Here is a 23,847-nt window from a genome sequence, read left to right as displayed (position 1 = left end):
TCCGGGCGAGTTCCTCGCTCGGGTGTGGGAATGTGGCTGTACGAAAACTCGTCCGGCCTCCCATAGCACACGGTTCCTCCAACAGGATGTGCTCCCTTAGTCTCCACAGGTTGGGTTGGGTGCAATGACCGCATGCGTAAATACTAAAAATTATATTCCGTAACCTATGTACAACTCATTACAACTTAGCGTGGGAACATCACGTGTTGCAAGTTGTACAAGTTGCGGCTAAACCTCGGAGAAATCATGTGAGCGACTGGGAAGGAGTCTGGTGCTTATTGAGAAATATATGTTGTGGTGAAAGTTGTCAGAAAGTTTTTTTCAGACGTGGATTTGACATTATGGGAGATTGTCAACCACCCCCAAATCCCCATCATTCCCTGGCCCAATCCTCGGCAAGGTAACCCCCAATCCACCAGCGGACAGAACGAATATCCGACGCAGGAAATGTCATGGAAATCGGGTTATCCCCGTGTAATCCCCGTGATTTCCTACGCCGAGATTTTTGGCTTAGACGCAGTACTTGACTTTCAGAGTGCTTGAGGTGCAATGCCTTTGTTCTTTCTCAACACGACGAGACTCTGTTTCCTTCCACCCACGACTTCCCAACCAGCTGAGTTCGTGCAAGTAACTCTCAATTCTGACTCGTTCGTCCCGAAAGGCTATTTGCTGTTGGATCTTATGCTTAAGTTTCACACTCACTCCCCTGGCTTGCAGGGATGAGTCCTTTCCAGCCGAATCACTCTTGATCTTCTACATCAATCAACACCACATAACGGTTTGCACCTGGACTCCAAAATTCTCTCCGCCACACTCGTAAAGCCCTCATAACGTGTATATAGGCGCTGATTTTGGCCATTATTCAAATGAATCGACACGAAAGCCTTGATGGACCATCGGTTTTCGTGGGCGACGGTTTCAGGCTCGCTGCAAGCATGTTTAACTTCTCATGTCTTCTAGGTTTAACCGCTGACGATGAATCAGGAACGGAACACTGCCCTCACAGAGAATGTTTAAATTTGAACCATGGCAAGGCAATACGACACGCCTCATTAATTTGGGTTTTTACGTTCATTCCGATGTCGCGTAGCTAACTGTAGTATTATTTGAAAATCAAAATCTAGAAGTAGAAAGTAATACAGAGCGAAACACTAGGGCGTAGCAACTAATAATCTTCCTTTGGCAAGAGCATGTGAGTAATGCATCAAATCGAGGAGTAACGAAAACGAAGTTCAGTGATTGCCACGGATTGAATGGCATAAATGGAAGGGGTATCGATCAAAAGGAGTGTGAAGTTTGAGGGATCAAGTGTGCTACCAGCCAAGCGCTCGATGTCACATCGCAGGAGCGGAAGACTTTGCAGACCGTCGGGATCCAAACCTGAGACTGTGTTTGCCTGCTCCGTCACCCCCACCCCCCCAAGAAAACAAGCTGGCTCCGTCGGAACGCTGGCTGCCGCTACGGGACCTAAAACTCCAAGCGCTCGGTGAAACTGGTCGAGATGTTGGAGGAATGTCTGGCCGAGAGGATAGTCTAGATGAGGGACGCACGGCAGCCTGGTGATGGTGATGGTGATGGGGATTCGGCCCCTTCGACAAATCATTCAGATCATGCTCCCCATCGCAGCACGCTCGAACATTTTCCAAACCCTCGAAACCTTCCCCAGGCTCATCATTTATTTCGAAATCACCAGTATTAGGGAATTGATGTTCGATAGTCTCAAACTCTTCATCATCGCGATTGTCTAGCGCATCTTCAAAGCGCTGCTGTAGAGAACGAGTTGAGCGAGTTGGGCTGTGCAAGTCAGGGTAAGGACGATATTGGGGCTCCGAATACTGCCTCAAATACTCGGTGGCTGGAGTGGCGGTGCGTCGACTGATTGATTGAGGGGCAAGATGTGCTTGCGCGCGAGCACGTGGCGTCAGATTCCAAGAATCCATAGAGCCTTTCGACATAGCACTCCGAACACTGGACGGACTGGCCATCATAGCTTCGTTCTTTCCCTTTAGTGTTCCATCCTCTCTATGTGAACTTGGCATCGTTCGGGCAGGAATAGGGGATGGCGTCATAGACCCAACTGCTGGGGTTGAGACCAGGACGGCACTTGGACGATCGATGAGATATGACAATGCCTATAAAGGCTCAGCGTCAACCGATTGTAGAATACGGAGGATGGACTTACTCGAAACCAAATATCATGCCGCTCCTTCGTTGGCGCAGTGAACTTCATTTCTCGTTGTGGCGTGTATACGACAATGCTGTATTGATGTAATCCAGGAGGCATGGGATTGGGATCAATAACAGACTTAACGGCATCAATGTAGGCTGTCCAGCAAAGTGGAATTTGAGCCTGAGCTGTGTGCACAGATCAGAATGAAACTTACCACTTTTAGCATTCGATTCACCCGTACTAGAAGCGCCTGGGTCCGCCGAGCTCCAGTACAGAGTCCTAGTATAGGGATGTATCCAAAAGAACCGTTTATGTCGTTTCTCGCCGTGGCCTTTACCAACAACTCGCCGGGTGTACTTATACAAGAACTCCCCGATCATGGTCTGCGTGATAGCATGAATAACTGTTGGATCGGTTGATGGTGCAGATTGGATCGGTGTCTCGGGACCGGGAGCTGCGTTAGTGATTGGCTTTTTGGCACTCGAATGAGACGAGGAAATTGAAAGTCTGCGTGATGGAACACTAGATGCAGAAAGCAGAGAGGTTTGAGACATGTCACGCCTGTCGGTTCTAGGTGTGATGAATGCTGATCCGGATTTGGTTGCTCCATTCGCCGCAGATCTAAAGCTGCCAGTCGAAGGTGGTTGACGTAGACCAGCTTGAGATGGAGGGATGCTACTGCCAGGACGATTCGCTCTGTTTGGTGGGACCAGTAAAGATGACTGTCTTCCAAAGGTTGGCGTAGTTGCACGTTGAATGAGTTCTGGAGGAGGGGGTGACGTGGGACGGGGTGGGGGCATCGAAGATTTCTTCGTTGGAATTGTTGGGGGCGGCGGCATGCTTGGGGGAGGGGGGAGGGACATGGTAGGGGGCCGGGATCGGTCGATGGTGGGCGAACTAACCATGGTTGGGTTGGCATCATCCTTGTTTAGCACCTCACCCTGCAGGCTTCGCTCGCTTGTGCTTGTCATGGAAAGCGTCCTGTCACGATCAGGACTTCCAAATGTACCGATGGAATCTCTGACCGGTGATTTCGATATACTGGTGGCTAGAGCGACCGATGAGGACGTAGTTTTCATTGGGGATGATGGCACGTATTGGAACTGCGTCGGCTGGGTGCTACCAACTCTATGGAAACTGATAGCGCTTGGTAGCGCTGGTCTGGGGGTTGGGATCCATTCATCTGTTTGGACAGACATCTCCTTCGTGTCTGTGTTGGGGGTCTGTAGTGTTGCACGCGTTGTCGCCTGGGAGTCGTGTCGACTTCGAACACTGCGTCTGCCCAAAGCGTTGGCGAAAGATGTTTGACCGGTGCTTGTTCGCATACTATCAGCATCACTGTCTGCGTAATCTATCGCACTTTGGAATGAGTGGAAGTCTTGAACGGAACTTGATGGGGTGGGCTCCGATTCCCTGGCATCGACATATTCCCCTTCTGTCTCGGTCTCTTCGGAGTCACTTTCGAAAATCATCCCTACTGGCCGGGGTCTGCTCCATGGAATAGCGCGGGGAATCACTTGATCGGAGGAGGATGACAAAGTTGCAGGAGGGGACGTTTCGCTAGGGTGGTGCAAGGGCTCAACAATGATCGGAACAGGAATTGGTTGGACTCCGGGTCCCATAGTTTGGATTGCAGCATCCACTGTTGGTGGTGGAATAGTCTGCGTTGAAGTGTGACCAAGAGACGGGGAGATTGTCTGTGCCGACGAGTCGCATACAGCCTGACTGTCAGTTGAAACACCCAAGCTGAGACGAGGAGGTTCAGGGTCGGTGGATGTCGACACATGCACCATAACAGGTTGAGTCTGTACCGCGGCAGAGGCACGTAGGGCTGGGAAGCTCTCATGCTGAACACCAACTTCGGCCATGCTGTGCGGAGGGACCATTTCCTGCTCGTCTGTCTGCACGCCGGCATCGGTCGTGATGACATTTGGAAGTGGTTCAACTTGGACGCCGATCTCACGAGACTCAGGTGAGTAAATACCGTAGATGCTCTCGTTGGCAGTCGTCATAGAACCTTCACCTAGGGCACCATGGGTGCCTAGTTCTGCGCTCAATGCTGTTGGAGCGATATCACCCATTGACGGTGGACGAGGCTCCGACTTGAAAGCGCCACCACCCCTTGCACGGCGAGGGAAAGTTGCAAAGCGAGTTTCGTCAGTGTCAATTGCCGTCACAGACTCCCTCGAGGGAAGACTTTGTAACACATTCGCAAAAGCGGGGTCCATGCCATCTATACTGGTGGGACGACTGGTCTTCTGGTCAACAAATGGAGAAGGCTCGTCATCATCATCGATATTATTGCCCCCAAGACCCACGGCTGATGGTTCTGCATCATTGGTTTGATAACGACTTCCAAGCGCTCTCTCCGCCGCAACAATACCGAGCTTCTGAGCGAGCGTGAGCCTCCCGCCCCGCCTCCGTCCCGGCAGCCCACGAGATGGCGATTCAATGGTCGCCCGGTTGGACATCGGGCTTGCCATCGTGTCCTCGTCGTCCTCCCATTCATCGGGAGCCTCTCCCTTCAGGGCGAGTCTCCGACGATACTCCTGCTTCTGCTCTTTCTCACGTTGAACTGAATTCTTGAGTGTTGATATTTGTCGATGGGCGTGGGCGAGGGACTGCTTCAAAGCCTCTATTTCCGTGGATGGATGAGAAGGGGTTATTATGGAAGGCTTTGTCGGCGAGACGTCGGCCCAAGACTCGTCTTCCGTGCCATCAATTGGGGAACGTAAGCTGCTGGTATCGTACCTCCGACGCGTGGAGTGACCACCTGTAAATACATCGTCATCATCTCCCGGAGTCCCAGCGGCATCCGTAGGTGTCACTGGAGACCCAAAACGATTTGGCAAAGATCTAGACTTCTTGGCCAAATCAGATTTCAAAGTATCCAGGGTTGTTTGCAAGTCACTTTTCTCCCTTTGAAGACTAGCGGTAGTTTTTCTCATTTGAGCAACATCGGTCTCATGCTTCGATTGAATATCATCCAAGGAGCCTTGCAGCCGTTCTGTTTCGTTCTTTTGTGCATCGATAGTTTCCCGAGCAGAGGTAAGCTGTTTGAGTGTGCGCTTGTTTTCAGCCTCTGCTCTTTGAGTAGATGCGTTCGCCTCGTTCAGTTTTTCCCGCAATTCTTGAAGTGCATACTCCAAATTCCAATTCTCCTCCCTATATTTTTCTGTGAACTGTGAGTTAAACCGAACCTGCAGCCTTGTCAGACCTCAACTGACCAGCATTCGTCTGTTGTTCTCTGAACGATGCCCGAAGGGTCTCTAAGCTGCGCTCCAAATCATCTCTCTCCTCTTTCAGATCCTGTAAGGCTTTATCACGCTCGCTCAACAGCGCGTGCATGCGGCGGATTTCGCGTGTCAACGAATTTCCAATCTCGGTTGCGAATTCTATTTCAATGATCCCGACATGAGTAAAAATGGAGTAGTGTACTCACATCTTCATACCAATCTAACTCACCAACGTGATTTGCCCTCGGCAGCCCCGCATTCTTGGCACGCCGGGAGGATTGCGCAGCCGAAGGGGCTACTTCAGGGTGAAATGACATATCCCCACTTAATGAGGAACTGAAAGAGGAGGATGGTGCAGTGAATGGATCGACGTTCGGCTTTTCGCCATTAGCCAACTGTCGGACAGCATGAACGGCGGTAGTATAGGAATATCTGACCCTTATACTTACTGATGTGCCAAGAGCAAGGGCTTTAGCCCACATCTCTTGGTTCTCCGTCTCCCACGTTTGCATTGTTCTGGCCAAGTCTTCCAGTTTGTCCCTAATATGTGCAGAAGCCTCCAAATCGCCAGACTGTGAGGCTTCAATTTCTGCTTCATCCATTTGCTGTATACGCTCCTCAAGTTCAACTTCCTGACTAAGAAACCGTTGCCCCAAAGTCCCCACGAGGGTGAGCTGCCGTTTCTTGTCATCGATCAATGCTTGCAGTTGTTCCCGTATTCCTCGCTGGATGGACAAGTCATCTTCAACGGCTTGGAATACACCGAAACCGGGAGGAGCGTCGGCGGCATTGGATATAAATGACGACATAGCGAGAAAAGAGACGTGAAGAAGTACGACGCGAGCTGATTTCTGACGGAGTTTTGCTAGAGTTTGACAACAAGCGTCTATGCGGTAGAGATTGCGCTACCAGACACGTCTGTGTCACACCAACACAGAAGTGCGTAAGAAAAAGCCGGCAAAACGGGAAAAGAACGAGGGGAAGCGCCTGAGCGCGATGGAAATGCGTTTTGGTTGAGGCTTCAACAAACCTCGTGCAGTCGCGGAGTTTTCCAGCTGACCTAAGCATATTCGCACAAACGTCAGAACTCATCCTTGGCGTATCATGTATATACACATGTCGTTGGGCTGTCTGATATCAACGTAATGATAACCAAAGCACAGCGAGGATACTGATATATATTATCGAGGAGTGAGTTAGGAATTAGATTGTAAATCGTCTTCACCTATTCCAAAATTTGGATTCGCCTACGCCTCTATTCGATGTTAGCTTTAGAGATGGAGCCGAGGTGAATTCAAAATCAACAAAACGAATTGCTTGCACTCACCGCAGAATATATAATCTTATGGAGGTGACATATATCTGCAGAGAAATCGTTGGAGAGAGGAGTGCTCAGAGACAGGGCATCTGACTGACAATCGATGTACGACATTGCTGCGTTATTCTCATCCTCCACTAGCATGTCGCCCATCTGTAGCTCCGAGCCGTCCATGTTCTGACGTGCAACAAGAAACGGCTGGACTATTCCTCCTCGGTGTCTCTCCAAGACCGAAACGATGTTCCTCAGTTGCTGCGCCAAGTGTGACGAAGAAGATGGCGTATTGTGCTTCATGCATCATGCAACGCTTTACATTGGTCGTATCCATTCAGAAACGTAGTACTTACAGTGCCCGGCATGTCGTAAACGTCATCCGCATTGAAGAGAGCCCGGAGGTGCATCGGTGAGGTGTTGGCTCCAACCCAAAGTACAGTAAGCTCGCCATTGTCTAACCACGAATCAGTATGTGGACCGAGTATCAGGTAGAGAACCCACCAATCAAGTAGATCCCGTGAGACTCCATGAACTTGTGAGACGCAGGAATGTAACGTGGAATTGGGATCCACCCGGTATTCGGATCGGGCATTCCAACAAATGAGTCAAGATCGTGCAACGCAAACATCTTCGGATACAAACTCCAGATGCTCCTAGGAGTGGTCATGGAATTAGCTTTGATGCGAAAATAGTTCCGCAGCTCGGGAGAGACTGAGCCTCCTGCAACAATAGAATTTTGAGTAGTGGAAATGAAAGATGCAAGACAATAACCTCGGAGCGCAGGATGCTTCAGGATACCTAGTGCATACACTGGAAGAATCTTGAACGCCTCAGGAATTATCAACTACGGCGACGGGAAGCAGATCTGGCAACGTGCGATACAAAGATTACATGCTCGGGAGTTACCTGGGTTGGACGGGTCGACGCCGCACAATGTTGACGGTACGCTAACAAAAGTGTTGCACAATCCATGGTTAACGCTTCCTTGACGGCATCCAGTGATTTTGAAGCCAGTCTGGAGAGCACTGCACCATGAAGAGTGAGAAGGAAATTTTACAATCATTTTAACCAAGTGTACCTTGCTTGTAAAGAATTATGGTGCATGCGTCAATATCAGCGTATCGGAAGACGTTTGCGGCCAGGCTGGATGTCCCTAGTGCCAAATTGACAGTTCTAACACGTCGCTCACCAGAACGGGACGTATGCAGCACTGCAAGCTGAACGTAGATGTCTTTATTTATGTCCAAGTCATTATTGTGCGACATCTCGACGACGATAGATTTGTCTGAATCGAGTGTACCCAACTTGATTTCTGAAGTGGGGGTCTCATAAAAGTTCCCAGCATACGATGAAGGCCGAAGGGCTATAGATCATCTCATGAATGAAGCGCCAGGCTTATCAGTTTGACAATACTTGCCTGAAGAAATACGCGCAACCAATGTAACGTCGTACACGGTTTCACGCGAAGCTACGCGACGAATTTCACTTCGCAGCATAGCTGCATCGCGTTCAAGTTGGAAATTTGGGTGATAGAAAATATCGCCACCCGTGATCGCTGCTATACTTCCTTCCATAAGTGGGGTACATTGAGTGGAAGCAAATACTAGAGAGGTGAGGGTAAAAACCTATGGCAGCCACGTTGATTATAGATGCGGGGAACAAAAAGAGGTGGACTCCAACACCCGCTCCCGCAAACTCTTCGCCGACATCACGCCAAAATGAGGGCTCTGAGAGAAACACAGAGGGATCTTGATCAGATCTTGTCGCGCTGAGTGGTGTAGAGGGGCCAACACTGGCGTTGGAAGAGCTTGTGTGGAATAGCATTACCATGCCTCCAATGTCTAGCTGATACAGCCCTCTGTTCGTTGGATGGTCATTAATGAAGCAAGGGATCAATGACTGACCAAAACTGAAAGCGCGCCTTTAAGTGCAGGTCCAAGTACCACAGCATTAGTATCGCCGTGGGAAGACCAGGGCGATCGGGTGAGATAAGTGAGGAGATTTGATACAGCTGTCCTAGAGTAGTCCTCAGGGGCAAGGAAACGCAGGGATGTCACAGTACGGACCGTGACTCAAATGGGTTGACAAAGAGCCCAGAATGCAGTGGAGTGAATACGTCATCCAAGTCCGCAACAACGAGTTCCTTGGGCGCACAGCTCTGGCGAGTCAGAGATTAAAAGGGGGATGATATCACAGTCGATCTTTGTAACGTACGCACAGAAAGATCATAGAACTGGAGGGTCTCGTTAAATGTCAAGAAACCGACAGCGCAGTCCGCCAAGCCAGACTTCCCCGAAACGTTTTGGTCATTCTGATATAAAACATCTTCTATCGATTTGCAAATCTCGGAGAGAAGGCCACTAGCGACGGCGAGCGGACTGCATTCGATCACAAAAAGGACACGCATCGCGGTTGGGACTCTCGGGGACGTGACCGGCACGAGTGGAGAAGCCATATTCGGTAAGGTTGGAAATATTCGGGGAGGCGGGGGGGTGGAAAAATATGGTTCAGGAACCTTGAAATCTGCTGTCCCTGATGTCAATTCCAACCTATCAGAGAGATCGACTCTTCGTCCATCAGAACCCAAAGGACTAAAGTAGCTAGGATCAACTACATGCACATCAACACGGATTAGTGTAAAATTACGGTGTAAATGAGGCAGAATTACCTTGAGCTTCAGTGCCGCATATGTTACACATCCATTTCTGCCCGCCAGACGTCCATCTGAACCAAGGATTCACATATGTGCGACATTCCAGACAACGGAGCGGACCGTTGCCATCAAATGAAACCAACGGGATTGCATTTTCCTCTGAACGTTGCTCTGCAAAGGGTTGAAACACGAAGCCCAAAGGGATGTGGCACGAAGATGCCAGGTGGGCGGAGTGTGGGAATGCGTAGGTCGAGGCACGAACAAACTTTGGGCTTGAATTACCTGAGAGTTGACGTCCAAAGGTTGTTAGGGCGAGATGCAGAAAAAAGAGTTACCTTGATCAACCGCATTGTACTCTGACGCCGAAAGTGGGATCGTCCGTTCAGTTTGGCACGTCAAGAATGGCTCTTTAGTCCAGATACTCTGGTCGGCGAGATAGGTGTCGGCCACGGATGGTATTTGAGACAGATCGATGGCCGCCCTCGGCCCAGAAAGACGTTTCCCAGCAGTGTGGGGAGGTTGTGGAATATGGTCCACAGGCAGCAGCATCAACCAAAAGCACCAATTACGTAAGCATTGAGTCATCAAACAAGTAAATGCACCAGTCCACCGAAGAGGGCCAGTGGGAGAGAGCTTTATGGAAAAAGCAAGGATATCCGGATAATTATGTGCCGGGCACTTTTAATCCAGCTTTCAGGCGCAATGGTGGGTGTGATTCATAGGGTAGACCAGAACTCGACTGTTGACACTCGGTCACTGTGTCTGCGAAGCACGGGTTCGAGTTCACTCGTATTTTGATCTTGTCTTGGATACATGTTCTGTCACTCAGACCCTCGCCATTGTCTTCGTCTTCATCGCGACGTTTTGTCATTTGCTTGGGCGTTCTCTTGACCCACGGCTTCTTATTTGGACCTGTGTAATGAGTTTTGTTATGGGCACCATTGCTTGGGAACGGATGGACAGTGGGCTTGTTGGAAAGTTCAGCATGCCATGTGTGTGGCATGGACAGACTTCAACCTTCCTCTGACTCAATGTCGCTGACCAGTTTGTTCTGCAGATGCTGCGAAGCCCTCAATCCTCGTGTTCCTTGCCTTAACTGCCGCTACCCCAGTCCTCAAAACGCTAACGGAGGCATCCTCTTCGGATTCCATATGGGCTCTAGCTGCGATGCTCTTCATTCTTCATATACTCCTTGCAGACTATAAGGTATCGCCTTCTGGGCTGTACAAACTCACAGCTATTTTGTCAATGAATGCGGCCATTTGTGCGGGAGTGGTACTGGCATCGCGCCTTGAAACAAATGAAGGTGTCTTCGCGTTGACACTGCTTGCTTTTGAGTTGTTCGGGGTTTACCCTCTTATTCGTTCCCGTTTAGTGGTAAGCTGCATGCACACAATGGGACACTTCGCTCACGCAGCGGTAACGCCAGCATCCATTGCCCAGATTAACCCTTTCCGTCGCTATATCATTCTATGCGTCCGATCTGATGCGATCTATATCGACTCAACTTTCCCATTGGATGATATTTACCCTGAGTTTTGTCTCCTTTGCGTGCCCTGGTTTATTCATATGGGCACAAAGATTCAAGAAGTATGTCGTATGCGCTTTGTGGATAACACTTACTGAGTCATGTGTTAGTGAGATACACGGGCCCTGGGATCCTGCCACACCTCGGGTGCGGGTGTTCGCAGAGTGACAGGTTTCAGCATTCGGAAAATACTTTGCTTTGACGCGATCAGCTCAGCTTTATTTTAGAGACCGAATTAATTCGCAACTTGTGTTTGGATTTACGCACAGGTGCTGCGTCCGCAGTTGGGTTCCGGGGTAGCGGCGTGATTGTGTTGCTGATGGGGACTACTTTTCTGCCAACGAGTGCTGCCAGGGCAGGCATGAGGTGTTACTTGTAGCCGACGGACGACCGCCGGGCTGGTTGGTTGGCGGTGATCATCTGGAAGCACGTATCCGAGCCCGTCGTATTACAGTCATTTGCCTCCGAAATTCACGCTTTTGGAGGCTAGACCAGAATCTCGCTATGTAATAAAAAAAATTCAATAAAAAATTTTGCGTAATAGAGTACCATCTCATTTCTGTGTATGTAAATTTTAGGAAGGATTGATAAAGTTTCCGTAGCATTATGGTGAATCTACTGACCTCTGAAATTCATACCATGAAAAGTGATTGTCACCAAGTTGCCGATGCACACACTATCATGTCTAATTATTCCAAGGCATCTTTATATACTGTCCAGCGCTTAATTGGGGTCCGCATTCCGTTACTGCACTTCTATGGCTTTCTCTTTGTATTTTTACACTATAAGATGTGTGTTAAAATGTGCATTCAGTGTTTGCTGCAACAACTGCAAACCCAATTTGGCTAATATTTGGCATGTATGTGTAATGGTATCATACAGCAGAAGGTTATGCATGAGGTGAGAAGGCTTAGCAGTTGTTGAGAAATTGCTACTGTGAACATTAAATTTCGGAGGCAAATGATGGAAATGCGAAAGAGATTGGAAAATGGGTTTGTGTAAGAGAGATACTGTGAGAATTTTATGGGTCTTGGATGGGTTATAAGGAGATGCATCGAGACTCGAGGTGAACATGGAGGTAATGTTAAGTTGTTGGAGGTGTGAGGGTGTGAAAAGAAATGGAACGAATCGGGAACATGCATGAAAATAGGTCGTGGGCGGGGTTGTCGTGGGCTTATGGGTAGTAGAGGATGAAAGAAGTTGAAATGAAACAGGGGGATCGGGAAAGAGGAAAATAAAGGTGACCGTGGAAGCTTCGTTGGGATGGGTCGTGTAGGCGTAGAGAAATGACTTGGGGCGGTTTGTGGGCCTGGCATGTTATTAATTCTTCTGACGCGTCCGTGAGGGTATGGATGAAGGTGGACATCGTTTCGGGTGGCTGTGAGGTTAAGCCATTTTATCCGATAAATCTTGAAATAATAATAATGTTTATATAATCATTTCATCACAAGTACGTTTATGCAACAACCATACGCAGCACCAGCACAGCGATCGAGCACAGCACCGCAGGCAATCCCTTCACCGCAGTGGGAACAATCGCTTATTTCTCGTATAAGTTGCAAGTTTCCTTAGGACTCAAATCTACTGGAGATTCATGGCGGCGCCTCCCGTCCCTCCTCGTCCACACTCCTCCAGTACTCAGAATTCAGGAGATTTGGCTCCTCCAGTTCCGCCTCTGCCTCCCGGTTTCGTTCGATCCCCCTCTCAGGAGCGCCCCCTCATCCCGCCGCCGCCGCCGCCGCCGCCATTACCTCTCCAATCTTTACCCCGCCTCCATACTCCTCTAGCATCCCCAGTGCCACAACGATCTTACAGCAGCACACCTGGAGATGTAAGTTTTCTTTTCCTCGCTACTGTTCTCAATCTCAAAACACGGAGGATAGATTACCCGATCTCTGGAGAGTTCCCTTTCACCTTCCTTTCCTGTTCCGAACTTCGGCAATGATGCTTTCACAACACCATACATGAACCTATCGAGGGAACCATTAGCTCTCGATGCGCTCAGATTACCACCAGATCCCACGTACCAAACCGCGATCTCTTCTCTGGTGTCACCAGGCTCTGTTCCTCCTCTCTCCCCAGCACCTCATTTACTGCCACAAGCACCGCCTGTTATAGACCGCTCTATTTCATATCCGCTGTCTCCGGTTGTTTCCCAGACGATTCCTCTAGTGGCTGCCCAACACCAACATCTCTCACCTCGGCCGGCTAACGGGCAGCCTAATGGGGATAAAAGATATGATGTCACAGCTCCAGCAGTATTTCGTCCTTTACTCATACCATTTGCACCCATCAATCCTTTGCCTTCCTTAGGCGATCCTCCGGTGCTCACTGTGTCCTTGCCTACGCAACCTTCGCTTTCCTCCGCAGCTCAGTCAGTTAAAACCATCAATAACCCTTCGCGCCAGGTATCATGGTCAAAGCAAGTCCTTGATCTCGTTGAGAGAATTCAGATCAGCGAAAGGCGGCTCTATAATGACAATTTGGCACCCAACTTGGATCCTCGACTCGAGGTGCTAGTGGACCAAGCCATTCAGCACATTCTTTCTTTGAGCCAGATTCCTGGAAAGCCATTATACCCGTATGCGGCAGAAGCTATTTATCTCCGGGGAACGCTGGCGGCGTCAGGATCGTTTCCTGCTTACATCAAGCGAGATCTCCGGGCGGCGTTCAAGGACTTCGAAACCGCCGCTCGAAACAGCTTTGACCCCGCATGGTTCAGGATTGGTAGGGACTACGAAGGAGTGAACCAGATTGAAAAGGCCAGAGAGTGTTATGAACGTGGCGTTAAAATCGAAGAGAAGAACTGCCTTTATGTAGGTATTGTATTCTAGTCAGTACGCTAGTTGCTAAATCTGCTCTTGGGTAGCGAATGGGAATGGTACGTTCCAACTTTGCGCGGGGATTGATCGCAAATAGACAGCTTATGTTTTTCCAGGCGCAGCTTCTTGGCCAGTTGGGATTGTCGATTAACCAGCGAGCCGCCATTCCACTGCTGAAGCACGCTGCAGATTGGTCCGACGTGGATACACCCCAACCAGCGTACGTTTTTGGAATGTTGCTATTGGGAGAGTATTCCCACTTGGAACTGCCCGCTTCTACCTTCGCGCCATACCTTCCTAACTCACACGCCGAGCCACGAATGATAGAAGCTCGACGGTACATTGAGCATGCTGCCTATTTGAATTTCGCACCTGCTCAATGTAAGGCTGGATGGGCATATGAATATTCAAAGATGGGCTGTCCTTACGACCCATTACTAAGCGTTCAGTATTACAGCCTCGCCAGCCAACAGGGAGAAGAGGAAGCAGATATGGCGTTGAGCAAGTGGTTCCTTTGTGGGGCGGAAGGCTGCTTCGATAAGGATGAGCACTTGGCATTTACCTTTGCAGAGAAGGCTGCCAGGAGGGGTTTCCCCATTGCGGAGTTCGCTATGGGTTACTACCACGAAGTTGGCGTTGGATGTAACATCGACGTAGCTGTAGCTAGAAAATGGTACACAAGGGTATGTATCCAGTTTGTCTTGATGCCTCCCTTTGGCGATGTTTCAACAATTTCTTTCTCTTAGGCATCCAAACGTGGCAACACGGATGCATCCGAACGATTAAGGGCACTTAACGAGCGAAACCCATCTGTCCTGTCCCGTGAGGAGCATGATTCGCTTGCTCAGAACACCCTTATTCGGAAACGAACACTGGCTCGTGAAGCCTCCAAAGCTGCCGGGCGCAAGGCAACTTCTAACCCTGGAGATGGAACTCGCGTTGTAAAGGCTGCCCGACAAGCGATAGAGACTCCCCAAGATGTAGGACCAGAACCATCTCGACCCGAGTTGCTGAGTCCGCCACGAGTCCACCCATCAACCGAATCTCAAGGCCCATCGTCTGGTAAAATTCGCACAAAGCTCCGGCGTCTGACTCCTGCGAAATTACGAAATGACTTGGACGTTCAACTGAAACCAGTTACTCAAGCTCAGGGCGTGCAGAATGAGATTACAGCCGAAGAGCTAGCCCCGGCGACTTTAGATGAGGCGGACAAAAGCAAAATCGCCTCAGGTGATGCGCTTCCTGCTAAGAAAGGGCCGTCAACATTCGAGGAAATGGGCTACAAGAGTCAAGCGTTGGGGGATAAAGAGTGCATCATAATGTAAACCGCTCCTGCAGCATTTCCGATTTTCTATCCCAATTGGCTCGGGAGCAGTTTCACTGCTAGAACAAGAGTTTGTTGTGATGCTCTCGAATCCTTAATCATCAACGTAGCCGTAATGGTCTAAGGACACAGTTGTTAAGATTATAATCATCAGGCCAATAACGACCCACTTATGTTCGGCCCTCAGATTGCGCTCGTAGCTGAGCGGGTGGGAGAAGTATTTGTCGTGACCAGTGATAATGCCGCTAGGTGGGCAAGCTATAAATGTGTCGTCCAGGTGAGTTGGACCCATTGTGTGGCGGCTCAGCACTGCACTGTGAGGGAACTCGGCACTATGCATGACACTTTGTAGCGACGCTTCGCGCTGGAGTTGGACGACGAATATTGACTCAGTGCGCTTGATTATACAAATCCTGTGTTCTCACCTTATCCCTCGAGTCGCTGAAGACGAAAGGGTCTTCCAAGGCACAGTGTGCTGCGTTGATACAATCGGCATCAAGATATTGACGCTGTGAGTCGACAAACGTGGTCCGTGCCCCACGTCCCGCATGACATTGGACACCATCTACAGCACCAGTCATGTCGGGAAAGGGCAGTGAATCTTGGTGCAGCTTGCGACTGGGCTGATCCATTGGTGAGACATGTAATGCCAGAAGCGGATGCTTTTCATCGGAAAATGACCGTGATTTCGAACCTTCCGGTGACCTGGGTTGGCGGGCAGGACTCGGAATTTCATCAAAATCGGATGAAAAGGAATATTTCCTAGGTGATAATTTCACCCTTGCTGAATTATCACCGGAAATGAGAGTGTGCGGGGCGTCTGGAGACACAACTAGCTCTCCTTCGGAAGCAGGAGATGTGTTGAGCCTCTGCCCACGTCGAAAATAGCGACTGAAGATGGGGGTTGTGATAAAGCCATCTAAGTTATCCTCTTGGGTGTCGAGCTTACGTTTCCTCGCCTGACTGATTGGAGGTGTTGAGGATGTGGAGGAGTTTCGCGGTTTCGGTCGTCGAACCACAATATTTTCTTTTGCAGCCAATATCGAGTCAGCATTAGGCACAAGTCCTGTTGATGCATTCGGGGAAGATGTTGGCCCTGTATATCCTTTAAGAGTTAACCCATCATCTACGATGAACTGCACATACTAAAGTAGTGTGTTATGGGCAGTGATTCGGAACATATTTCTTTGATCTTGGCTATTTGCGTACCGGATGCGGGCTTCGAGAGAGAGGAGTCCCCCGGCTGGAATTGTGGCTGTATGTCAACGATTTCGCACAAGGTCAATGGGTTGATGTCTCCCTGAGCGACTAATCGCGCGAGTGATGGTTCCATGTCTCTGAGGTAATAGTGAAAGCTAAGTTTTCACCACTCCAATTGTGAAATGAACTTACTCTCCAATGAATCTTTCACATCCTTGTTCAATGGGGATGGAGTCTAGCGTTAAACAAACGAGACGCCCAGAATCCGGGTCGTAGACCCGTTGGCGGATGAAGGCGAGTTCTGCGGTTCGAAAATCTTCCAAATAGTTGGGGGGTATTTTTAAGCGGGATTGTGCCCTGATAGCCTGCAGGACCCTTTCAACAGTTTTGTACTTCCGCAACAATCTGTGGGAGGTCTTGAGCCCGAGCCCTGGGATAGATGGGAGATAGTCACATCCAGCAAGAATCTGTCTGCAGGTAAGCACCTGGAGATGAACGAAGAAGATGTACCAACAGCCATGTGACGAAATTGCTGATCCGTCCATCCATGAAGACTGATTTCTCTCACTGTGGAAAACCGGTTGCGTCGGATGCACATGCAGTTTCCATCCGAATCAAGCTTAAAAAGTACGAGTTTGCAACCAAAAACGAGCAAATCTGAATCCTCCGTTATGATCCCATCCACTGTGCTATTAATCTCGAGGAATGCAAGTTGGGCATCTGCCTCATAAGGGGCGACAATATACGGTACTCTATGTGCCCTTAATGCCTGAGAGGAATGGTTGGAACATCTGGACAAAATAGGTACAGAGCTTGCTCAACCTTGATGAATTGGTATGCCAGCTCAGGACTGACATCGACAGCTTTTGCAAGATGTTCGTATGCTTCGTTATTCTTTCCTTGTTGCAATAAACACATTGCAACTTCACGGTGTTCTTGTCGAGACTGGCGGCGTCTAGATTCGGTAATCCTCTTTGCTGGTAATGGACCGCCATCAAAGACTACGTATGGCGTTATGTTGTGATGTAAGAGGAGCCGAATCCGGCTCATAGCAAAGTCTACATATCTGGGATAGTGGATAGTGAGTCCTAAATACTCTATGGCATACATACACCTCACCTCGTAGTTGGTTCTCCATTGACGAGTTGAGCTGCACAGCTGTATACCCCCCGATGCAGCCAGACATAGCCATCTACAGCCAGCCTATCGAGACCATAATCAATAGCCTTGAAATACACCACCCGAAGGATGCACATACGTCTTTCCGGAAAAGTCAGACAGCTTGCGATGTTCGTGAATGGACTTTAACAGTGGCAAGAGTCCTTGGATGCCCATACGGGGCTAGTAGGGCTCTTAGGACGCGTCCCTGTGGCCTGGCCTGCCTCCTATAGTTCCGGAAGGAAAATTAACGCGTTGTGAAGGTTGCAATAGTCGCGTTTGCTCGGTATGATGAGAAGCCCCGCGCGTGGGTAAACAACAATAAACATGCTCTCACTACGTCGACTTCTTTGTTCCAAACATTCGAAAACGATTCCCGCCAGAAATCTGTCATACACTGTACGACAAATACTTCTTGGGGACGTCCAGCACCAACAAGCCATTACCGTTCATGGGTGGATTCGGAGCATTCGGAAACAAAAATCTGTGTCATTCGTGGGGGTTGGTGACGGTACATCGCCCGTAAATCTACAAATTGTGGTGGATCGCACCTTGATTCAGAAGTAGGAAGTGGTTCATCTTTCTTTGGTAATTGCTGAGCCGCTCTACCGTAGCCTGCGCGTTGGTGATTCGGTCCGTGCTGTTGGTACTCTTGCATGCAGTCCTGGACGCGATCAGGCGCTGGAACTCCAAGCTTTGGAGTTGTTCCGACTTGGGGCTTGCGATGTGACGGTTCGTTTTTGATTTCTCTCTAGCATCTTCACTTCAAAGTACTTGCAGTCCTACCCACTTCAAAAAAACCACCATAGTCTTCGACATTCGAGAAAACATGCCCACCTGAGACCTCGTGAGCCAACAGGTTTGGCTGTGTTGCGGATTCGGAATGCCTTGACTGACGCCTTGCATCGGTGGTTTCGAGTATGCATTTTTGTGGATCCTGTGTTAGCTTTCTCTCAATCTTTCGTAGGACCGGGATTTTACACATGTCAACCCCCCTATCTTGACCTCCAATGATTGTGAAGGGGCGGGGGAGGTGTTTCGCATTACCACCGAATCCGCATTGCGTCAACACCAGGCATCTTGCTCTGTTGAAGACTCGAAGGTCGCGTATGATCACAGCGGAAATGCCCAGCCAGAAACTGGTTCCCGGAGCGTCACCTCAATACCCGAGTTTTTCGATAGGCCCGCTTATTTGACAGTCTCAACACAGCTACATCTGGAAGCCCTTTGCGCCGCTCTCTCGCGAGTGTTCACTATTTCGCCCACATTCCGCGCTGAAGGATCGCAAACACATCGACATCTTTCCGAATTTTCGATGTTGGAGGCTGAAATAGCTTTCATCGAGAATTTGGAGGACGTTATGACGGTAGTTGAGGATAGTCTCAAGGACGCGTTGTTGCAGCTAAAGACAAACACCTCAGAGGAGATTGAGTTGATTTGGAAACTTAGCCAACGAAATACTCGTCATCCTTCAACAGAGTCGGGCCGTTCATCAAATCTCTCCGGGAATAATTCAGTCGGGTCCTGGGACGATTTTACTCGAGTCGCATCTCTTGAACATCAATGGGTTCGGATGACTTATGCTGAAGCGATTTTGGAACTACAAAAGCAAGAAACATCGCGTCCAGGCTCATTTCTGCATTCGATCAAACTTGGCATTCCACTCCAGAGTGAACATGAGAAGTGGCTTGCGGGGACATTGATCGGGGGGCCAGTTTTCATTACAGATTATCCTGCACAGCAGAAACCCTTCTACATGCGCCTCAATCCCTCTGATCTTACGACAGATGAAAAAAGTGGGATCGAAACTGTTGCCTGTTTTGATCTCCTTGTTCCCCATGTTGGAGAGCTTGTTGGAGGCTCCTTACGGGAAGACAGATTGAATCATCTTCTCACTTCGATGGACATGCATGGGGTAGATAAGGGAAATATGGAGTGGTATTTAGATTTGCGCAGATTTGGGACATTTCCTCATGGTGGATTCGGGATGGGTGTCGAGAGATTCATCAGCTGGATAACAGGGATCGAAAATATAAGGGATTGCACAATGTTCCCTCGGTGGTCTGGGAGTATAGTTATGTAGGATGATCGTCTAATGTACAGCACTACTGGCACTCGATTTTCATTAGGAGGCACGGGATACTGAACAAAAGACACACACTAGTAGCACAGGATGAAAATGATATTCAGAATCTTCCCCTTCCACGACCGCCGCCGCGACCGCCTCTGCCCCTCCCTCGATCAATGCCTCGACCGCGACCTCGTCCACGAGCCTCGTCCTTTTTACGATTTTTAGGTTTCGGTGCGTCATCCACCAAGAGCGTGTCTAAAGGAAGTGAATCAGGGAGGATGAAGTAGCGAATATGGTTCCCTCTGATAGTGAAGGTGTCGAATGAGGTTGGTTCACGGTTTCGGGCGGTCATTTTAACGGTTTTAAGATGTGTATTCATTTGAACATCAACGCCTGAAGATGCAGTTGTCTAAGTCTATACTACGTGATATAGACGACGTCCTGGCGCACCTGTGATCGTCCCATGAATTATTGAGCCGTCTTTGAGCTCGAGAGTGACGGTCTCGTTGTTCAATTTCATTAAGAACCTGTCACGATTGGGAGAGAGGTTAGCAAGAGAAGATCCACTATGGCATTGAAGGGTACGCACCGAACGAGCTTCATCTGGAGAGCTTTTGGCGTTGTTGCGCAGTTTGCAAAATCGCAAGAAAGTTCAACAGCGTCAGGTGACTTATCCTGCAATATATCAAGGTTCACTTTCAAATTATAAGCGCGCGTCTGGTCAGCCTGGAGACTGATGTACAAGAGTTGCGCGCAGTTTAATTATACTGATCGCTACACTATCACTACGGCTGAATTGCCTAGAGCATCGGTCTCCACGGTGGAAGTATTCTTGGTTGGGGTGGATTCGTCATCGCTATCCTCTGCTGGCGAAATGATGTCCCTGGGTAATAACTCTCCATCGGTTTCTAGGGATTACATTCACACCAGTTCTGAAGCTGATGGAGAACAGGGCTTACCAGGGGGGTGTCTTGCTATATATTCGTCTTGCAGTTCTGCTAGGATTGTTTCCTGCATACTAAGAACATCCTCAGCCGAGTGGCAGGTCCGATAGCGATCAATAAATTCCCTAAACGCAGTTAGACTAAGCAAGGTGACGCTTGAAACATTCCAACGCACTGGTTTAGCGCAGTGAACGAATGTCCCCAGCCAAACTTAGCCAAGAGTCTCTCAGACATGTCATCCAAACCGACGATTGAGAGGGCGGCGGCTAAGGCCTCCACGCAGTTCAGACGCCATGGTTTTCCATAATTCACGGGGTTCGCGGCGATGAGATACGGCACTGATTTTTCTGTCAGCGTGGTTGGCCACATAAGCGCACCGTGGACTCACACACGCGGTCATTTACCGACTGAATCCTCGAGAACGGGACCTCTTCTAAACGTGCCCATGAGCATTCAACTACTGCAAGGCCAGCAGATTCGACGAGTCCCCGATCGGAGGGAGACACGCAGATAGTTCCCTTCGGACTAGAACAACGTTGATGGATGTTTGTATCTCGCAAGAGGTCTCTCACCTGAGAACCGCTCCTCGGAAGCGCGCTCCCACCTTGAGTTCCTCGATCATACCGAATCGTTGTAACTTTTTCCCACTGCATCTCTTTGGGTCGCAATGGCCGAAATCCTTGTTTATCCCATTGTCACACAGAAGAAGCTCGGGGGGATTCATGACAAGAACATACCCACATCGCAACACGGATCGAGAAGGCATCCGCCCCTGATCGGCCTGGTTGAGTACCGTAGAGAAGAACGAAACGCTTTACATATGCACGCACGCAGTTCGTTGGTAGCCAAGGAGGTGGGCAACGAGTCTTCAGTCACATCAAAAGTTCTTGCACCACCACGATGTGATGTTCCAACTTTGTGTCGATGTGAGGTGTGGGATGGTTTTCTTGGCATTATTTGAGAAAGCGTTTCGGTGGAGCGTGACGTGACTTGGCCAACATCCACCCGGAACAAGGACCACGTGCAGAATGTACTTCAATAGATACGCCCAACAAGTGAGCAGAGCGTTCTACCGTTGACCAACGCACAAGATGTATGGGCTCCCACCGCTGCCATTAGAACCGTGTGACCCAGCACTCGAGGCAAGCATGATCTGTGAAAGAGTTTGGAGGTTCTGAATTGATGTTCAAATGTGCAGGCGAAGATAAGACAATTTCGGTCGCTTAAGGTTCAAGGAAAACACTTTAATGATAATTTGATGTCGAACAAAGCGTTTCGAAACCCCCATATATACCAGAAATTGGTGGAATTTGTGGGGATTGACGAAAAAGGAACTCAATTTCCTCGGGATCTATGGGATCCACATGAAGTTCGCGACGAATGGTTTGCGGAGAGTCTCGGTGCGTCCTTTTGTCTTTTGCGCTTAAGAAAGGGATAAAACATTCGGGTTGTGTGCGCCAGCTTCCCAACAGAAGGCTAGATCCCAGCAGATTGAGTCTGCTCAGAAGCTCAAGAGTAGAGCCCACATCGAATTTCAAACTTCACGCCCTCGTCCTGAAAGCAACACTGATGGTTTGGGTGATATGAGGCACGCACGGGATCCGCCTCAGCGGGGGAGGTATGATCATTCAAAGACCTCGCTGCAGCCTCCACGCTATCGACGGTGATCAGATTTGATGGACTAGTATTGAGAACATATTTTACCGCTGGCTTTCTACCTGTTCTTTACTCTGGGACTTGTGATACGTGTACTCTCAAGACTCAATATTCCAAATCTTGACAGTTCCACACTGTGTTTTGGTGTCTATGCGGGTTCTTCTCTTCTATTCAGTCAGACACCAAGCCGCCGCCCATACTTGCAACCGCTCTTCTGCTAGTTGCCTATCTAGTTGTCCAGCGCATCTTTCCCTATCTGCCGCCTTAATCTCATATTCTTGTCTGTTCCGTGCTCATCACTTCAATCCAGCTGAGTGGGCGCACATAATGGATGGATGGATGGATGGATGTATTCATTTTAAAGTACGTATCTGTGCCTATCGGCATATGCCGTACTATAATGACGCGGGTGAAAAATGTTTGGAAAGTAGTAGGTGGAGAGGAGTTAAGTGTCAATGGGTGGATGAGACATCGAGTATCAGGTGGTATGGAGAGTAAAGCGGAGTGAAGAGATAACACATAAGGACGTGCGTCCCCTGCACTGGAAAATAGTAACAAATGATGTGGAGAAATGTAAAGCATAGTGAAGAAATAGTGCATAGAAGAGACACGCGACCCCCAGTGCAGGGGGCGCGCGGTTTGCTGCTGTAAGCCCAGAAAGGTGACGAAGAAAGTGGGGTGTGTGGGCACAGTTCTTGCGGGTGAATTGGGTGAAGGCTCCATGTGTTGTTGGATTGATACCCAAGGCCTAGGGTTTGGCTATGTCTTGGTTGGCTGTTCAGCGTGACAGCAGCTCTTGTGGGTGGGTTGAGGCGAAGCGTGTTCTTGTGAGATTGCGTCTCGGTTGGCCGTTCAGTGTTTAGGATGGCAGCCGAGGGTGTTAAGTGGCTTCCAGCTCATGTGTTCAATAAAGACATGCGGTGGAGGGGCCGTTGGTTGAAGAGGTAGTGGAGAGAAATGAAAGTTTTGCGGTGATGGCAGCCTGGCGTTACCACTATCACGCCTCATCACTCTAAGAGGTAGTGGAGAAAGTGAGAAGGAAGTGAGTTGGGTGATGGCCCTCCCGGCGCTACCACTATCACGCCCCATGATCCCAAGAGGTAGTGGAGAAAGAGGGAAGAAGGGTGTTGGGGTGATGGCAGGACTTGAACCTGCACTCCTCCGGCCTGCCCATGGACTTATGGAGGCTACCATTGGCGCTACCACTATTGCACCTCACCATCCCAAAAGGTAGTGGAGAAGAGAAGAATAAGGAAGGGTTGGGGTGACGGTGGGACTTGAACCCACAGTCCTCTGGCCAGTCCCGTCTGGGCTTACGGAGGTCACCATTGGCGTTGCCACTATCGCGCTCGTCATCCCAAAAAGGTAGTGGTAAGAAGAAAAAGGAAGGGTTGGCTTGACGGCGGGACATGCACCCGTGCTCTTGCATCTCTCCAGCCAGTGCGGCTCTGGGCTTACGGGGTTGCGGTTGATTGGCATTACCACGGTGGCCACGTCATCCTCCCTTCAGATGTTAGAGGCCTAATTAGTTTTAAACAGGGGCACCGCGTAAAGGTTTAGGCCCGTGCCAGGTGTTCGCTGTGGTAGCAGAACTCCCCCTCGACTGACATCCATCGTCGAGGCCCTGGGCGTACATAAGTCCATCAAGATGACTGTCGGAAAATCGCGAGATCGATCAAAAGCACGAGACTTGACATTTAAAACGTCAAAATTTGACGTTTAAAGGTGAATTTTGGCATCTAAACGTTGTGATAAATTGTTTATGGCGTTTTT

The 23,847-nt window shown here is 49.4% G+C and overlaps 11 protein-coding genes across 11 annotated transcripts; 4 read left to right on the top strand and 7 right to left on the bottom strand.

The window, feature by feature from the left end:
- Nucleotides 1-1,082: 1,082 nt before the first annotated feature.
- On the bottom strand, nucleotides 1,083-6,457 carry EI90DRAFT_3065826 (uncharacterized protein). The gene is made up of 6 exons (XM_039060913.1): nucleotides 5,856-6,457; nucleotides 5,613-5,801; nucleotides 5,398-5,551; nucleotides 2,385-5,345; nucleotides 2,183-2,325; nucleotides 1,083-2,132 (listed from the first exon to the last, which is right to left on the bottom strand). Exons 1-6 carry the CDS (start codon nucleotides 6,213-6,215, stop codon nucleotides 1,335-1,337), a joined length of 4,605 nt encoding a protein of 1,534 aa, XP_038914060.1. The 5' UTR covers nucleotides 6,216-6,457; the 3' UTR covers nucleotides 1,083-1,334.
- Nucleotides 6,458-6,706: 249 nt separating this feature from the next.
- EI90DRAFT_3281390 (uncharacterized protein) lies at nucleotides 6,707-10,075 on the bottom strand (the record flags this gene model as incomplete). The annotated part of the gene is made up of 14 exons (XM_039066822.1): nucleotides 9,707-10,075; nucleotides 9,387-9,653; nucleotides 8,937-9,328; nucleotides 8,785-8,876; nucleotides 8,623-8,734; nucleotides 8,344-8,563; nucleotides 8,136-8,285; nucleotides 7,797-8,081; nucleotides 7,625-7,743; nucleotides 7,490-7,562; nucleotides 7,220-7,438; nucleotides 7,072-7,172; nucleotides 6,823-7,012; nucleotides 6,707-6,768 (listed from the first exon to the last, which is right to left on the bottom strand). The coding sequence occupies exons 1-14, from the start codon at nucleotides 9,954-9,956 to the stop codon at nucleotides 6,707-6,709; spliced, it is 2,532 nt and encodes an 843-aa protein (XP_038914059.1). The 5' UTR covers nucleotides 9,957-10,075.
- EI90DRAFT_2974652 (uncharacterized protein) lies at nucleotides 9,968-11,132 on the top strand (the record flags this gene model as incomplete). Its single annotated transcript, XM_039055815.1, has 5 exons — nucleotides 9,968-10,076; nucleotides 10,142-10,363; nucleotides 10,417-10,748; nucleotides 10,801-10,961; nucleotides 11,010-11,132. 5 exons carry the CDS (start codon nucleotides 9,968-9,970, stop codon nucleotides 11,065-11,067), a joined length of 882 nt encoding a protein of 293 aa, XP_038914058.1. The 3' UTR covers nucleotides 11,068-11,132.
- A 596-nt stretch (nucleotides 11,133-11,728) lies between these two features.
- Nucleotides 11,729-12,272, bottom strand: EI90DRAFT_3065815 (uncharacterized protein). The gene has a single exon (XM_039060912.1). It carries the CDS (start codon nucleotides 12,213-12,215, stop codon nucleotides 11,745-11,747), a length of 471 nt encoding a protein of 156 aa, XP_038914057.1. The 5' UTR covers nucleotides 12,216-12,272; the 3' UTR covers nucleotides 11,729-11,744.
- Nucleotides 12,273-12,559: 287 nt separating this feature from the next.
- EI90DRAFT_2899171 (uncharacterized protein) lies at nucleotides 12,560-14,623 on the top strand (the record flags this gene model as incomplete). The annotated part of the gene is made up of 4 exons (XM_039054033.1): nucleotides 12,560-12,730; nucleotides 13,119-13,724; nucleotides 13,838-14,404; nucleotides 14,468-14,623. Coding segments are annotated over 4 exons (1,500 nt in total), but the record flags the coding sequence as incomplete, so codon positions are not given.
- A 1,810-nt stretch (nucleotides 14,624-16,433) lies between these two features.
- EI90DRAFT_3146213 (PIN domain-like protein) lies at nucleotides 16,434-17,580 on the bottom strand (the record flags this gene model as incomplete). The annotated part of the gene is made up of 5 exons (XM_039065392.1): nucleotides 16,434-16,712; nucleotides 16,760-17,014; nucleotides 17,068-17,311; nucleotides 17,365-17,448; nucleotides 17,504-17,580. The coding sequence occupies 5 exons, from the start codon at nucleotides 17,578-17,580 to the stop codon at nucleotides 16,434-16,436; spliced, it is 939 nt and encodes a 312-aa protein (XP_038914055.1).
- A 150-nt stretch (nucleotides 17,581-17,730) lies between these two features.
- On the top strand, nucleotides 17,731-19,606 carry EI90DRAFT_3155904 (uncharacterized protein; the record flags this gene model as incomplete). Its single annotated transcript, XM_039066024.1, has 4 exons — nucleotides 17,731-17,966; nucleotides 18,018-18,135; nucleotides 18,184-18,321; nucleotides 18,371-19,606. 4 exons carry the CDS (start codon nucleotides 17,731-17,733, stop codon nucleotides 19,484-19,486), a joined length of 1,608 nt encoding a protein of 535 aa, XP_038914054.1. The 3' UTR covers nucleotides 19,487-19,606.
- Nucleotides 19,538-20,236, bottom strand: EI90DRAFT_1610823 (uncharacterized protein). Its single transcript, XM_039051962.1, has 3 exons — nucleotides 20,064-20,236; nucleotides 19,925-20,001; nucleotides 19,538-19,867 (listed from the first exon to the last, which is right to left on the bottom strand). Exons 1-3 carry the CDS (start codon nucleotides 20,075-20,077, stop codon nucleotides 19,590-19,592), a joined length of 369 nt encoding a protein of 122 aa, XP_038914053.1. The 5' UTR covers nucleotides 20,078-20,236; the 3' UTR covers nucleotides 19,538-19,589.
- Nucleotides 19,791-21,377, bottom strand: EI90DRAFT_2998135 (uncharacterized protein). Its single transcript, XM_039056252.1, has 7 exons — nucleotides 21,249-21,377; nucleotides 20,991-21,190; nucleotides 20,807-20,943; nucleotides 20,594-20,756; nucleotides 20,434-20,543; nucleotides 20,064-20,382; nucleotides 19,791-20,001 (listed from the first exon to the last, which is right to left on the bottom strand). The coding sequence occupies exons 2-6, from the start codon at nucleotides 21,182-21,184 to the stop codon at nucleotides 20,249-20,251; spliced, it is 738 nt and encodes a 245-aa protein (XP_038914052.1). The 5' UTR covers nucleotides 21,185-21,190; nucleotides 21,249-21,377; the 3' UTR covers nucleotides 19,791-20,001; nucleotides 20,064-20,248.
- Nucleotides 21,378-21,440: 63 nt separating this feature from the next.
- EI90DRAFT_1611333 (HCNGP-like protein-domain-containing protein) lies at nucleotides 21,441-22,538 on the top strand. Its single transcript, XM_039051963.1, has 4 exons — nucleotides 21,441-21,560; nucleotides 21,617-21,818; nucleotides 21,880-22,437; nucleotides 22,503-22,538. Exons 1-3 carry the CDS (start codon nucleotides 21,510-21,512, stop codon nucleotides 22,083-22,085), a joined length of 459 nt encoding a protein of 152 aa, XP_038914051.1. The 5' UTR covers nucleotides 21,441-21,509; the 3' UTR covers nucleotides 22,086-22,437; nucleotides 22,503-22,538.
- On the bottom strand, nucleotides 22,527-23,699 carry EI90DRAFT_3065799 (uncharacterized protein; the record flags this gene model as incomplete). Its single annotated transcript, XM_039060911.1, has 2 exons — nucleotides 23,362-23,699; nucleotides 22,527-22,898 (listed from the first exon to the last, which is right to left on the bottom strand). The coding sequence occupies exons 1-2, from the start codon at nucleotides 23,551-23,553 to the stop codon at nucleotides 22,527-22,529; spliced, it is 564 nt and encodes a 187-aa protein (XP_038914050.1). The 5' UTR covers nucleotides 23,554-23,699.
- Nucleotides 23,700-23,847: the final 148 nt, after the last annotated feature.

Source organism: Cantharellus anzutake (genome assembly GCF_015039405.1).
Source record: "Cantharellus anzutake strain C23 chromosome Unknown EI90scaffold_37, whole genome shotgun sequence".
NCBI classification, from domain to species: domain Eukaryota; kingdom Fungi; phylum Basidiomycota; class Agaricomycetes; order Cantharellales; family Hydnaceae; genus Cantharellus; species Cantharellus anzutake.
This window is presented reverse-complemented; position numbering and strand designations above follow the sequence as displayed.